Here is a 16,620-nt window from a genome sequence, read left to right on the forward strand (position 1 = left end):
TTCAAAGGATGATACAAGGTCTTCTAATAATTCTACATCTAGAGATAATTTTTCTGTCAAAAAGAAAAATCCAACAAATTCTGACAATCCACAAAAATCATCAATCATCCAGAAAGAGATCAGATACGGAAACACATATGCAGATAATGAGGTCAATCTATTTGCAAGAGAATACCTTGTCATCAGGTAACTGCTGAGCATGTTCACGCGTAGGCGCATCAAAGTCCAAGTGTTTAATTGTCTTTGGATTTGAAACACCTTTCTTCAGGAACCGTTGAGTGTGATGCCAAATTCCGGAGCTGGGGAGATAGGTGCCAACGTGAGAGCCTCGCACCTGCAAATGTAATTAAGTACAGCATAATCAGAAACAAACACCACTACAAGATTTCATGAAAAAGAGAAATATGTCTACTATAGCAAATAGAAACGGCACTGAAGATATGAGCAGTCTTTCCCCATTCATTTTTGGTATTTATGCTAGAGAATTAAAGGGGAGCCTTGGAATTCGAGCCGTGGAAGCTGCCACTAATGCTTGCATTAGGGTAGATTGTCTACATCACACCCCTTGGGGTGTGGCCTTTCCCCCGACCCTGTTAACACGGGATGCTTTGTGCACTGGGTTGCCTTTTGTGCTAGATAATTAAACAAACAAATAAACCATCAAAGTCGTCTCTCTTACACACTACGATTTTCGTGCAAACAAGTGAGGGGAGAAAAGGAGAAAAAGATGACATCCCTTAGTTCCAGAAGAGAATGTAGCAAGAGAAAAAATAAGAACTTGAAACTTATGCTGCAATTAGAAATACCCCAACAGATAAATCTAAGTAGAAAATCTGATGTAACATCAAAGATCTATCCCAATTTAAAAAATCTAGGAACAAAGGCCTTTTTTTATCCATCCGACTGTCAGATTTTTTTTATTTTTTTTTTACTTCTTTATTTCATGGATCCCTCAGACTGTCTTACCATACCTTTCTGAAGTGCTTTCATGCTCCATTCATCCAAAAAAAAACTGATTTCATGACCCAATAATCAAATCCAAAATGGGAATGCCATAAGAACAAAAGTATAATCAGTGTGTACAAACAGAGCAAAATAATGAGTATCAGAAGGAGAACAAACAGAGCATATACCAATGCAGCCACAAAAGTATAATCAGTGTGTACAAACTGAGCAAAATAATGAGTATCAGAAAGAGAACAAACAGAGAAAATAGTACAGTAATCATTGAAGACAGTACCAATCATCTTCCTTAGACAAAGTAACTTAGTATATTTTTTGTTTACTCTTCACATTCCTTCATCACAGTGATAAACCTTAGGCTTGAGCTTTTTTAATTGTTTCCTTTGTGAAGTTCACTACGAAGTAAATCCCCATTTCTCGCCATAATTCAACAATAATGCAGGTTAACAACCAAGCCACCTTGGATTGACTCAATTAAAGCTTTACTTAAAAAGAATTTCACCAGATCAGGGACAAAGTTGAGCCAAGTACAAGCCAAGGACCGAGACAAAGAAGCATAATTCTGTAAATTTTATTAGGTTTTCTGCGAATTTAGTGAAGGTCTTTACTACTAAACTATTGTCATATAAATTTGAGCTGAAACAATCACTCTAGAAACTCTCTCTTCCCTCAAGAACAGTTTTCAATACTTTAATACATCCTAGACATTCCATTAATTTGAGATTAAGAAGTAGCTGATTGATTGATTTATTACATCCCAAACAAAGCTCAAACAGAATATCTGTAAGAAAAAAAAATTACACTAAGTTTATAAACTTCTTTTTAGAAAAAAATCACACCAAAATTCATAAACTATGTAAGATGAAACTTATGTTAGCCTGTTTAGTCCCACATCGATCAAGTCTATGAGCCATTATCTCCCTAAATGATCTTCGACTATATGATCTCAAATAATCCTCGCCTGATGAGCTATAATTTTTGGGGTTGCATTAAGTACAGGTCTATATTTTATTTTTTTTTATTTTTTGATAACCGAGAAATCCATTTGTGACCCGCCCTTTGAACCAATCACAGCCTCTAAACTCGGTGGATAATGGGCTCGCCCCTCTACCCTTCTCCACTTAAATACCGGGCTTCGCTTTGCATGATGTGGGGCTTGAACCTGCGACCTAAGCCACAAATCTTCCACCTTTTGCCACTTGAGCTAGGCCTTGGGGGCAGTACAGTCTATATTCTTAATATGGTATTACTGATGTTTCGTTACCCAATGTTGGGCCCCATATTATATTACTCCATGCTCCAGATATTTTTCAGGGAGTGTAGTCAAGTCCGTTTTTTAGGTCAAGTTCGGTTCAAGGTACATTTCTTCACAAAGTCAGTTAGAGTGCTTGCACATTTACATACAAAGATCAAAACCTATAACCAATACGGTTTCTAAGGATCTGCCTAAGTCTGTACTTCTCTAATATACATATAGATTGTACTTATGTACATTGCATGTAAAGCTTGCAGTGACACATTTTTCAAAAAAGTGGAATATGTTCCAAATTATTCAGCAAAAATGCCTTAAAATTCTGAAGAAACACTGAAAATATTGGTACTATTTTCTGAAACTTTACACCCTAACTATAAAAACCAACCAGGAAATATGATTAACGAAAATGGCAATCATTGGTTTAATGAGAAACTGAGATTGTTTTGTTATAAGGTGTTGAATGATACCATTTGTTCCAGGGGACATCCAATAAAATTGTGATACTATCTCTTTTTTCTGTTTGATAAGGTACTGTGATACCATTTCATCACAGTAGTAGTCATCAAAGTTCACCTCAATCATCCACATTCAACTATCCAGGGAGCAGTATAGTTGGAGCCTATAGAAAGTTGACAAAGCCATCAAGAAGATCTGGATCTTGATACCTACTTGTACTTTTTGGTGTATTTGGTTAGAGAGGAATAGGAGATGTTGAGAGTCAACTGCTTTAGGCATTTTGAAGGCTAGATATACTGCAAAATGCAAATTTGTTTAGGCAGTCCAATTTGTATCCTGCCGTTAATGCAGAACAACTTCAGGACTTTATTAACTCAGTAACTCACTAGTTCTCGCTTAGATAGTTAGTATAGTTAGCCAGAGATCTTTTGTAAGCTCAAATGCCATATCTTGTAATTCTTGCATCTTCTTGATGCTGTTATTCATACCACTTACTTTATCAAAAAACTATTCAAGGAGCAGGTATGAGATGCACAAAAACAATGTCATAAATATTTCTAATTAAGTAATTAACTCAGACATGTAAGACTGCAAAAGGGAATGGAAACATCCCGGTTAAATTATGAGTTTGACTGATTTGAAGGAATAGAAACGGACGGATAGGGAAGACCACCAAAAATGAGAGAACTGCAGAAAAAATGTGCTAAAACCAAGTTAAAATTTGTCATTTACTAACTCATTACCTTTCTATCCAAATCAAGGGCTTTGGAAGCTAATCCTTCAAGCCACTGCACAATGCGGAGGCACAGTTGTGCAGTATGATTCTTCACTACAAACTGGCAAGCTTCTAAGTGTGAAGTAGTTGGTAACTGTATAGAACATCATATGATACAGAAATGTTAAACATAAAAGAAAAAATCACACTAAAACAGCAATATTACTGGCTAGTTAACAACTAAAGATACATCACCATGATTAGGTCTTCGGGAAGTTCTTCATTTCCTACAAGAGGATGAAATGTTCAATTTAAATAACAAGTTACCATATAAAACAAGAGAGCTAACATCAAACCGATGAATTTGAGCACGAAACTATTTTCTGCTATGAAAACTTCTGCAGTAAAATGACTGAAACACAACAAAAACATATCCAATTTATAATGACATTAGTGAATTATTTCCCACAAGAAGATCGAAGATTTACTACACAGTTAAAGTGACTCATGTCCACAAATCCTTTTTCAAGTGCCAAATGCAGACTACATATTTGGCAATCACTTAGGAGAAAGAACATGAAACGCTTTTTGACAACATACAAGGGAAATGGCAAGATCTACATTTTTCAACCTTTCTGCATCTAACATGAATTCTAATATTACATAAAAAGGTTATCTCCAAGTGTCAACTGCGTGCACATATTTTCATATTTATAGTTAGATGGAAGAAAAATATTCACTCCATCCTACCTATGAGAAATGACTTTTTGTCATCAAAATTATTAAGTTTCAAGTTGACCATGATGTCCACTAATTCAAATTTCCAAATTGAATCTTGGACACTTTAAAACTAAATTGAGAATACCATCTACAATAATGATTAGATTTTCACGATATTTATTAGTATGACAATTTTAAAAAGAAAATAATCAAACTTAATTAAACATCAAGAGTTCATTTGAGTCGTATGAATTAAGATGAATGGACAACTAAGCTTTTCCCAAAGACATAAAAAAATTTAGAATGGTAACATGTCCAATACATGCACAATTCTCTCACTACCAAAAGTAAGATGTGGCAAAACTTGTCTAGTGATAACTCAAGAACATAAGTATTAAAAGGCTGACGACTTATTACCTTTTCCATAAAGATGCCACAAGAGAGACCATGACGCTGCCTCGTCAAGCAAAATCCGAGCCTTCTGTCTCATCAATTTGTCCTCCATAACTCTGTGCATTTCATTAGAACCGTACCTACAGGAAAAAATTATAAAATATTGCAGTCTCACATGAAAACACAACAGATATATCCTCTATTTGGGACTAGATTACAATGTTCACAGTAACATTGGAGGATGTACCATCAATTTCACAAATTTGGCATGTTAGTTTCTTTTGTTTTACTATTGTAGTCACTACAACCATTTTTTTTTTGAAAATGGTATTTGTTTCTATTTCTGTAGAACAGTAACCTATGTACTGAAACCCGTATTTACATAAGGAACTCTAAATACCGACCTATCCCTATAATGAGTCTAAGACATCAATGATAGAGACAGTATCATTAGAGTAAATTTGACCACACCAAAAATAGAGAGTCAATGCAATTCAGCTTAACTTGTTGCATACTACTCTCCCTATTCTCAAAAACTCTAGGTCCTTATCTTTATTATAAAAATAACTTTCTCTAGAGAACGGAGAGAATGAACCATTATTTTACTAGAGGAGGAAAATCCTCTTCACAACAGCAGTTGCAGGTGATACTGTATAGTGAGTTAGACAATTGTGTGGGAAAGGAGGAAAGGAAAACTTGAAAGGGACTTACTGTCAATTAAGGTCTTTGTATGACATTTACTACGGAGAGAAGTTTCTCTGCTTCTAGTCGGAGAACATATTTCTATTACCCTTGCTTGCCAACAAGGGCAGATTGATACACTGAGATGCAAAGGATTTACTGGAACCAAATAAAACAAAGGAAGACTAATTGCTAATTCAGAAACAGTTTGGGGACCTCCAACTCAATTGGCCGGAGACACATTCAGGAACAAGCAAATCAGGAGTATCTACAGTCTGGGTTTTAACGAAATGTCCTTTTTTTCTCCTTTTTTTAGACTACAGGAGAAGTGTAAGAGTTGAAAAATCATCTTGAAAGAGTAACAATGAGACTCCAAACCACAGCAGATTTAAATGATTGCAAAAAGGATGCATCAAGAGAAGAAAAACAAGAAGGTTGACAAAGAGCCCTTTGGACCAAAATGGAAAAACTAGTCTAAGATTTTGGGGACTCTCTTAGGCCTCATTTGTTTTCATTAAGATTAAGACGTCTGGATTTGAATGCATATCTGAATGATTAAGATAGTCTCTAGATCTAAACACTGAATGATTAAGATTGTATGTTTCCAATCCAACATCTGAATGTCCATAATTTATTTATTTGTAAACATAATAAATATACAATTCAAATTTTAAATCTTTTTTATAAAAACATAAATTTAATAAAATAAAATTATTATTTGATTAAAAAACTGAAACATTCATGGTCGCTAATGATGGGGATAGTTTATAGCAGCGGTAATGGTTGATGTTAATAGCTAGTAATTGTGGCGGTGATAGTTGTGATTGTGGAGACGGTTGGTGTTGTAATGACTGTGTGATGGTGGCAATTGATAGTGGTGATGATGGTTGTGATGGAGAAGCTATGTTAGTAGCTGGCAATGTTGATGGTGATGGCGGAAGAATGTGTGGTGGTTGACAATGCATTAGTGCTAATTGTGATGGTGGAGGTGGTTAGTAGTTGAGATTGGTTGTAGTGATGGTAGTGGTTGATAGCGGCGGTAGCGGTGACAATGAATATAATTATAATGATGGAGATGGTAGGTGTGGTAGAGACTGATAGTAATAACGTGGTTGGCAGGAGTGGGGGTTGTGATGGTAGAGGTGGTTGGCGACATGGTTGACAATGGTGGTGGTAGTGGTTGTCATGACATAGGTAGTTAGTGGTGGTGGCTAGTGATTGTACATTGTAGATAGATGGTGGTGAAAAATTATCCACACAAAAATAATTCTTAATGATATTAAGACTTGTTCAAACTCTTAATGGTCAAGACTTATACAGACAAAATAAGTGCTTAAATCTTAATGTAAATAAATGCACTTAATGGCCTAAGGTCTGAACATTAGATTCAGACCTCCATTGAGTGCAAACAAATGAGGCCTTGTTCTGATCTTCTGGGAGGAATGTCAACCTAATTTTGAGATCTGAGTTTTTTTTTTGATAAAGAACAAATTCAGTATAGGTGATAATTTTGAAATCTGAGTTTGTGAATCTGGATAAAGTCGGAGAGAAGTTTATCCAGTTTTTCCAAGTTAAAGAAGATTCAAAATATTTCTGCAACAAGATTTGAGATTGTCAATCACTTCAAAGAACCCAAGCATGTAATTATTGATACTTGTGTATTTTTGGATAAATTTTTGGATAAAAAACACACTTAAGTGTAGGGGTGGAAAATCGTCAAACCGCACCAAACCAATAAACCAAATCAAACCTATTAGTGGTTTGGTTTGACTTGGCTTGGTGTTTTAAGCAAAAACCCGACCATAACTGGTTTGGTTTGGTTCTATTTTTACTTTAAAAAATCAAACCGAACCGAACCAACATTATATTATTTTTTTTGACATAGGTAATTGTTTCTATTTCTGTAACACAGTACAACCCTTGTACTGAAACCATATTTACAAAAGAACTCAAAATCTACTATCCTATCCTTATAATGAGTCTAAGACATCAATGATAGAGACAGTATCATTAGAGTATAACTGGTTACACCAAAAACATAAAGTCAAAATACAATTCATTTTGACTTGTTCTATAGTATTCTCCATATTCTCAAAGACACTAAGGTTCCTCTCCTTCCATATTGTCAAACCGACATTATATTTATACAAATTTCATAAACATTTTATACTTTGAAATATTTATAATATGTAATTTTTAAGTATTTGTTGAACTTTTTCATAATTCATATTCTTAGCATATTATTTCAAGTTTGAACTTAAAAGTTTGATGGTACAAGAAGGATTTATAGAATTATAGTCCATAAACATCTAGTAACTCAAATAAAGCCCAAATAAAACCTTGTTCATTTTCAGTATCTCTTATTAATAATACTTGTCTTATGGGTTTTCATTATCTTTATTGTTGGTAACACTATATTTTAGTATAACGACGTGACTTATTTCACATTTTTTTTATTTTCTTTAAAGCGCCATATAATTATTGTATGTTACTAGGACAAAAGAAATATTTGGAAGCATTAGGTACATATTTTGTGTTGCAGAGACACTATGGGGGAAATCTCTGGAAAAAAAAACCAACTGAACGAGATCAAAAGACCGACTCTTGTTGGTTTGATTTGGTTTATAGATTTAAAAAACCAACATAGTTGGTTTAGTTTAGTAAATGAAAAACTAAACCAAACCGACCTATGTACACCCCTACTTGTGGGATTCTATTAGTCTGATCTTGCAGAAGGAACGTCAAGCCAATTTCAACATCTTAGTTTGTTAATCTGGAATAACTTCAGAGAAGTTTATCCAGTTTTCACCAAAGTTAAGGAGGATTAAAAATTATTTCTGGGGCAGGAATTTGAGATTATCAATCACTTCAAAGAACCCAAGCATGTAATTGATGATACTTGAGTATTTTTGGATCAAAAAAGGTGCACTGGAAGTAACTACAAAACTAACAAACAAAGCCATAATCAAAAGCATATTCTACCATACATTTCAGATGAATTGAATGTCCACCTGTCCTTGTAGCCTTATTCCAACAAAAATCCAGAGCAGCACTTTACGATCTCTCAACAATTCATCTCTTTCCTTTTCTTTCTTTTTCTTCTTTTTTCATTTATTAACTCGTCTATTTCTTATTCCTATAGAATCAAAGGTAATTTCTGGAAACTCGTATTTTAACCAGTCAACAATATACAAAACAAATTGTCAGCTCTCACTAAAAGATAAAAAGAGTCAAATAGAGATATTCAATTTGGGATAGAATGCACTACAAAAGAGCAACATACGTACCTAATTGACTCTGAGACTTCACGGCAACAATTCTCAAAATGTAATATCAAATCAGGGATAGAAATTAACCCTACAGCAAATTGAAACAGAAACAATTGCATCAAATTCTATAACATAGTTCTTCATTCATGGCATACTAAGAAAATTTTCTCCTTAAAGACTGATAAATTAATCTACGGTGCATAATGTCCATATATCTACAGTTCAAGTCTTTCCAAAGCCCAATTCAGGCCGTATATAAGATCTAGCAATCCTAACATGTCCTATCTGTAAACAAGTGTGTGAACCAAACTATTTGAAGTTTGATTTTTGAAAACACCAAACTTTCTTTATTCCACATGCATGATCCATGCCAAATAAAGAAGAGTATGTCTTAACAGAAATAATTCCAGGAATTTTTTTCTGGCTCTCTCTCAGTTTCGTATTGAATCCATTAACATAAGGATTTAAGAGATTGAAATGTCAACTTTAACATCAGATCTGTGTAAGTTACAAGAAAACATGTAGACGTCTTGGATATGAGATTTCATCAGAAAAGAAACCATAAGCGCACAGTAAGAAAATCACTAAATTAGTACTTTAGTCTATGAATTTAAATAATGAGCATGCAGAAAATCCTAAAGGAAGCTAAAGGAACACAAGTTAATTACACAAATCAATATACAGAGCTTACAAATATATATCATGCCTCTTTACTTCTCAAACTGCACTTAGATATTCAAGACGAGAAATTCCTTTTTAGTCCTAAAAGAATCAATTAATCAATTAATCCACTACACTTCAATCCCAAACAATCCTAATAGACTAATAATTTTAAAAAATTAGAATCACAAGAAACTTTTTTGCAAATATTAAAAGAAGAAAAACTCGATCAATATGGAAAGTCCATTATTTTCTATTTGTCCATGGGGAAAAGGTCTATTATTATTATATTTCAATTGTGAATCTGTCAGATGTCTAAACACAATATTCAAGTTGATATGACAATATGATTCAGCTCTTCACAAGATTATTTAAAATATATTCCAGGTTCTCTACTCTCAAAACATCATAATTCAAGGCATCACTGCAGTTCCTTTTACTTATTTGATTTTTTTTTTTTTGTGTGTGTGTGTGTGGGTGGGTGTGTGTGTGGGGGGGGGAGGGTAATTTCAAAATGTAAGCTACATAATAAGCAACAACCCAAGCATTTTCTTTCTGTTGATTAAAGAATTGTGACCTTGCGCTCCACCGTAAATAAGTCTATAACTAGTTTAAAACAATCATATAATAAGCACCTTGAAGAGCTGAATCCAGTAGGGAGGCAAATAAAGTAAATGTTGAGTCTCCACTGTCTTGTGATGCATCATGCTCCTCCTTGCAAGTTCTAAGGGAAAGGCTTCCACCTCGACGAATCAAATCAGTATCTGTATCTGATATCCCATGGCTATCAAGAGAGGGTCTCCTCCTAGAAGCAGTTTGTATTCCAGAAGGTGATAGATCAGCATCGATACTTTCAACTTCTTGTTTGATATTCTCCATAAAAAGTGCACCATTCAATCTGTTTTCACTGATCCTAGCAGCAGATCTTTCCCGATGAGGAGATAGGCTTGAGCCTGAACTCCTTTTCCTGCTCATGGTACCGATGCTTTAGTGCCAGTATGAACTTTTTAAAAGGAAAAAAAAACATACACACATTAAGAATATATGTCTAGCTCATTAAAACCATTCAATGCAATGAACCAGCATATAGTTGCTACAAACATATAAGCAAGAGACCTTTAACCACCACAGTCTAAATACTTTCAGCAAAATAACCGCTCCAGGTCCACTATACACAAATCCACATTCTCTTATAAACCAATAGGAGTATCCAATTGTATTAGTTCAGTTATCTTTCTCCAATGTTTTGTTAGGAAGTTCAGTGTTTTTCTTTATAACCATGGCATACGGGCGGCGGGCCAGCTTGCGCGCACCTCAACTAATTCCACAGAGTACTTGTTACCTCCGACCAGCACAGCCCAAAGGCAACAACAACATACCCAATGTAGCCTAACATAGTGTGGATTGGGGAGGGTAGAAAGTACGCGGACTTCACCTCTACATCAGAGGTAAGGTAGAGAGGTTGTTTCCAAAAGACCCCCGGTTCAAGGCAAAAACAGTCTAGGAAAAGACATAATGGAAGTACAATAGATAATAAATAGTTTTTTTTTTGAATCCATACTTTGTTTATTCCATTTCTTCATCAAAGTACAAAGGAGGGGGGTGAGACCTTACCTCCGAGAGAACACCAAAAATACATAAATTTCTTAAGTAGAATCCTAGAAGGATGTCAAAAAAACACACCTAAAGTACCACTTCTTAAAAAAGATATGACTTATAAGTCTAAAAAACTTCTTTCTATAAAAATTGCATTTATCTTCTTGATACTGCTAAGCAGAGCCCTCACCTAATATGGTACCCTCAAGTCTAAAACAACAGATAGTAACAGAACAGTGCTACAACAAAATAATACTACAATCAAACTACATGAAATCATAGATAGTCACAAAAATCGAAGAACAAGAAACTACAAGAGTAGTCTATGACTACTACTAGTAAGGGCAACAAGAAAGGACTCCTAGCGACTAGTATGGACGCACTCCTACCTACTAATCGTCTACCCTAATTCGTGTCCTCCACACCTTCTTATCTAAGGCCATGTCGGTAAGCCGCAACTCTGTCATGTCCTATCTAATCATCTCTCCCCAGTACTTCTTTGGTCTACCTCTGTCTCTCTTGAATCCATCCATAATCAACCTTTCACACCTCCGCATTGGGGCATTTGAGCATCTCCTCATCACAAGCACGAACCATCTCAACTTTGTTTCCCGCATCTTGTCTTCTGCCAAAGTCACCCCCAACTTCTCTCGGATATCTTAATTTTAAATTCTATCTATCCTAGTATACTTGCACATCTATCGCAACATCCTCATCTCCGCCACTTTCATCGTCTGACTGTGAGAATTCTTGACTGGCCAACACTTAGCACCATACAACATAGCTAGTCTAACTACCACTCTATAGAACTTGTCTTTAAGTCTAGGTGGCACCTTCTAATCACACAAGACTCTGGATGCAAGCTTCCATTTCATCCGCTCTGCACCAATACGGTGAGTGACATCCTCGTCAATCTTTCTATTTCTTTGGAAAATCGAACTAAGATACTTGAAGCTACCTCTCTTTTGGATGACCTGCATGTCAAGCCTCACCTCCACATCAGTTTCATGTGTCATCTCACCGAACTTGCACTCCAAGAATTCAGTCTTGGTCCTGCTCAATCCCTCAACCTGAACCATTTAGACTTCAAGGTTTGTCTCTAACCTCTTAATGTTAACTCTGTTGCGAATCTCGTCAATCAAAACTATATCATCTGCAAATAACATACAGGCATAGTACCTCACCTTGAATATGTCACGCCAATACATCCATCACTAAGGCAAATAAAAATGGGCTAAGGGTTGAACCTTGGTGCAACCCCATTAACACAGAAAAATGCTCTGAGTCTCCTCCTATTGTCCATACTCGTGTCTTGACTCCATCATACATGTCCTTAATCAACCTAGTGTACGCTATAGGTACACCTTTATCCTTCAAGCACATTCATAGAACCTCTCCAAAGACTTTGCCATAAGCCTTTGGTCGATGAACACTATGTGTAAGTCCTTCCTCTCCCTATACTGCTCCATCGACCTTCTTACAAGATGAATAACTTTGGTAGTCGAACGTTCTGGCATAAATCCGAATTGGTTCTCGAAGATAGTCACAATCTTCCTCGCTCTCATCTCTGCCACCTTCTCTCAAACCTTCATAGTGTGGCTTAGCAATTTGATATCCCTATAGTTGTTGCAATTCTGAATGTCACCCTTATTCTTGTACAACGAAATCATAGTACTCCATCTCCATGCTTCAGGCATCTTCATCATCTTGAAAACAACATTAAACAACTCAGTTAGCCACTCCATACCTACCTCGCCTGTACTCTTCCAAAGTTCCACCAGAATCTCGCTTGGCCCAGTCGCTCTACCCCTATGCATCTTCTGATCTGTGGTGAATCTAAGATTTTATGGCTATGGGTGCTCGTTATTTTTAATGCAAAATTGTATCAACCAAAGATCGTAATTGCAAGCTAATTTTCCTATAAAAGTAAAATAGGAGCGCTAGTTTTTCAATTTAATGCAATATTCTTTGGATTGGTTAAAAAAAATACAAGCAATATACTTTTACAACTACAAATAGAATGTTAGAAAAACAAAGTAAAAGAGTAAAAAATGAGAAAATTATTCCGCTAAAGAAAAGTGTTTTGATGGAGGATCGATCTCACCTGTCTTCCTAAAATGTGACTTAAAAAAGCTTTAATTTCACAGCCTCTAAACTAGATCACCTATTAGGCTTTATTGTTACATGGGTCTTTGCCATTCTTTATATAGTAATTTTGGTATTTTCCTACTTAAATATATATAGTTTGAGCTGAGATCAATGGGTGCTCGAGCACCCATAACACACTACATGGGTCCGCCCCTGCTTCTGAATAACACCCTTAACCTCCTCAACCTTCATATGCCTACAATACCCATAATAGCAACGCCTTTAGATGTGCTCCAAATCCCCAACACAATGTTTTTGTCCCGATCTTCATTCAAGAGTTTATGGAAGTATGGTTGTCATCTCCTACTAGTGAGTACCTCCTCCACTAGTACTCCGTCATCCACATTCTTGATGCACTTCACTTGATCAAGGTCACGGGCCTTCCTATCTCTAGATTTGACTAGTCTGTATAACTTTTCATCCCTACTTTTGTCCTTTAATTCTGCGTACAAGCACTCGAGGGCTGCTATTTTTGTCGCCGCAATCACTAACTTCACCTACTTCCTAGCCATTTTATACTTCTCCATATTCTCATCCTTGTCCTTACTCCCCGGTCCTCACCAACTTCGCGTAAGCCACCTTCCTCATCTCCACCTTCCCTTGTACTTCTACATTCCCCCATCAGTCCCCTCTATGCCTACCAGATCGGCCTCTCAAGACACCCAACACCTTTCTAGTTGTCTTCCTAATGTAACTGGCAATTTTATCCCATATATTGTCCACATCCCTACTACTCCCCCAACTTCTCTCCTATCTCTTGGGAACTGGCCATAGTCAAGCTGCCTCATTTGATTCTCGGATGGTCATCCATGACCCTCTTCTTCCTCTCTTTCTTGAGCTCTAAATCCATCACCAAGAGCTTATGTTGGGTCGAAAGATTCTCACTTACGATAACCTTAGAGTCTTTACAAAGACCTTTATTGCCCTTCCTAAAGAGCAAAAAGTTTATCTAAATCTTGGCCACCGAAAAATGAACGGTAACAAAGTGATCCTCCTTTGAGAAACTCGAATTGGCTACCAACAACCCAAAGGCTCTTATGAAATCCAAAAGTGTAACTCCATGCGCATCATCATAACCCCTCAGGGATGGCCCAATATGCCCATTAAAATCTCCTCTGACAAAAATCTTGGTATACCTCTCACCACCTCATCCAAAACCTCCTAAAAGCTCTTCTTATCCTCTTTGTTCGAGCCCGATTGCAGTGCATATGCATTGATAATGTTTAAAGTAAACCCTCCAATGGCAAACTTAATCGCCATCATCCTATTGTTGCCTTCCTAACCCCCACTACTTTCTCCCTAAGCTCTTCATCTACTAATATTCCTATTTTATTCATATTCCTCACACCTCTGTCCTAATTCCACAAGGTCATGTTATCTCCCACCAGCATATATCGGATAACTCTATCCCCAAGCATTGGACAGATAAGAAGAATTCACTTAGCATTTTTGTTTCGCAAAGATTTGAATCTGGTTCTCAACTCACTTTATTGATCACTCGCTCAAACCCTTGGGTGTGGGTTTAACATTCATTATAAACCTATCTACTATAAGAATTCTCAAAACAATAGTCAAGTAGTTCTTAGGTTTTAGCATGTTCACAACATTGAAGGTGCACACCCTCTACCAATCCTTTGCCAATTTTCTCCTCCTCACTAGCATGCTCAATTGGTACATCCAAATGTCTCTATGCTAAAGATTTCTTTCACTTAGGTGTGCACTGCATCTTCTGTCAAAGGTCTAGTAAGGTTAATAGACCCAAAAGACTGATAGTTAATTTAGTGTCCCCTTACTTCATCTAATAAAAAGATAGTCATTTGATGTCCGAAAATTGGTTCAAAGTTATGGAGAGGCAGACAGACTTGAAAGCTTTAGAAAGAACTAGGAAAGGTGAACAAATACAGAACTAAGACCTGAAGCCATACCAGAAACAAGTGTCAACCTAAGGCATTATATATATGACTATGCACGCATCGTCCCGTTGTTGCCAATTGGATCATCCATATAATTGAATGTTTTCTTTAAAATACATATATTTTTACTAATTCCACATTCATTATCACACAAGAATAGTAGGTGCAATGGTACTTCATATTAACTGAGTAAAAATTCTAAATCTAGCTCTAGCAAGAACTATGCCTTTCTAGCCCTCCCCACTCTCTTTTTCCACAAGACTAACTGTGAGTTCTCCAAGAAAGATCTTCTCTCTTTCTTTCTTTTTGCTACCGATTTCGCGTATGGTAGGACTAGGGGGTCACTCCTCATCAAAAGGTTCTTCGATTTCAGGACTCAAAATTTGAGACCTCTAATCAAAGATGAAGAGATTTCAACAGTCCCACCACACCTCTCAGTGTTATGAGCTGAAAATCAAATACCACAATGAATGAATAAGCATCGGGCCTCATAATACGAACACATCAAGCTCCTCCATTAGGTTCAGAACTTCCTACTTCACGCATACAATGCACGAATAGCTATGCAGAAGCTAAGCCTACATCAATTGACAGTCATCAATCAATCAATCAATCCCAAAATAGTTTAGGTCAGGTAAACCAATTATCACATTCCAATACTAAATAAGTTAAGGGTTCTCTAAAACTACAGGTTTGCTGAACCTCCCTCACACTTGTGAGCCTCTAACCTAGCAAAAATGGAAGCAGGTGTAAGTGTGACAACTTAACTTGGATTTCAACTAGTTTGTGTCAATTACAATCTATATAAATGCAATAAAACATCGAAATGGGGAAAGTGAAAATTGCTGAAACAGATACCCGTATCGACGAAATCGCTCTCTTGTGCTAAGATTTTCTGGGTCGAAATAGCTAGGAGACGTGCCCTCGTCAATCTCCATCTTCAGAATATCAAAGATTTGACGGCACCGGAAGGCGAAAGGTAAAGCACCGGAGGTTTAAGAGCGGGAAGGGTTTTATCAAACTGTGTGGGACTGTGGGAAGACTGAAGAATGGGTTGTTCGAGTTAATTGAGGTGAGGGTGACAAAAAAGTCTTAAAATTAAAATTGGTGACAAAAAAAAATTGACCAAGTCAAACCTCTTCTTAATTAGTGATTAAGATAATTAGGGATTAAAGTGTAATATTTAAAATTTCTAAACTTTTAAAAACATTCAAATAAACTCATTCCAATTGTCTTTCTTTTTCTTTCTTGCAACAGCAGCTTGAAGCCCACTTTCAATTGTATTTCTTTTTCTTCCTTGCAACAGCTTGTAAGCAGAGAGAGACGACATTGTTGCGAAAATATTGTTGGTGACTTCCAATACCTTCGTCTTGGTCTTCTTCTACCTCAAAGTAACACTCTTTTCTTTTCTTTCATTGTTAGGGTTTTGAGATGGTAAAGATTGAAATTTCATTGGGTTTTATTAGGCCTTCTTTGTTTTTAGCATATGGAAGTTTGTGGGTTTAACGATTTTGCTTGGTAGGATTTTCTTGGGGAAAAAAATGTGGGTCTTTTACACAAGATTTGTGTGCTTTCATTGATTCTTCTATTGTTTTTTGTTTGTTATCTATGTGGAGTTGTTCTTATCTTCTTCTATGTGTGATTGATGGCTCTTTAATGTTTGCATTTTAATGTTTTGCCCTGTTTTAGGTTCTTGTTTCCTGTAGAAAAAAAGAATTTGGTTGCTTTTGAGGTAAATGTTTGAGACATTAGAGGTGTCTTTCTTGGACCTTTAATTGTTGCTCATCTTATGGAGAATGTTGTTCTTAGAGATCATTTATTTTTATTAGTCTTAAGTTAGTTTGATCATTG

General features: G+C 36.2%; 1 protein-coding gene across 1 annotated transcript in view; it reads right to left on the minus strand.

Moving 5' to 3' along the window:
- Nucleotides 1-15,823, minus strand: part of LOC125861716 (nuclear pore complex protein NUP107) — a 34,129-nt gene extending 18,306 nt beyond the window's left edge. Inside the window, exons 1-7 of the mRNA XM_049541575.1 lie at nt 15,628-15,823; nt 9,748-10,079; nt 8,471-8,540; nt 4,527-4,642; nt 3,645-3,676; nt 3,418-3,543; nt 176-334 (exon numbers count right to left, since the gene is read on the minus strand). Coding sequence (XP_049397532.1) covers nt 176-334; nt 3,418-3,543; nt 3,645-3,676; nt 4,527-4,642; nt 8,471-8,540; nt 9,748-10,079; nt 15,628-15,707 — 915 coding nt within the window. The 5' untranslated portion in view covers nt 15,708-15,823. The remainder of the gene's footprint in view (nt 1-175; nt 335-3,417; nt 3,544-3,644; nt 3,677-4,526; nt 4,643-8,470; nt 8,541-9,747; nt 10,080-15,627) is intronic.
- Between the last annotated feature and the right edge of the window lie 797 nt (nt 15,824-16,620).

Source organism: Solanum stenotomum, chromosome 4 (assembly GCF_019186545.1).
Source record: "Solanum stenotomum isolate F172 chromosome 4, ASM1918654v1, whole genome shotgun sequence".
In the NCBI taxonomy this organism is placed as follows: domain Eukaryota; kingdom Viridiplantae; phylum Streptophyta; class Magnoliopsida; order Solanales; family Solanaceae; genus Solanum; species Solanum stenotomum.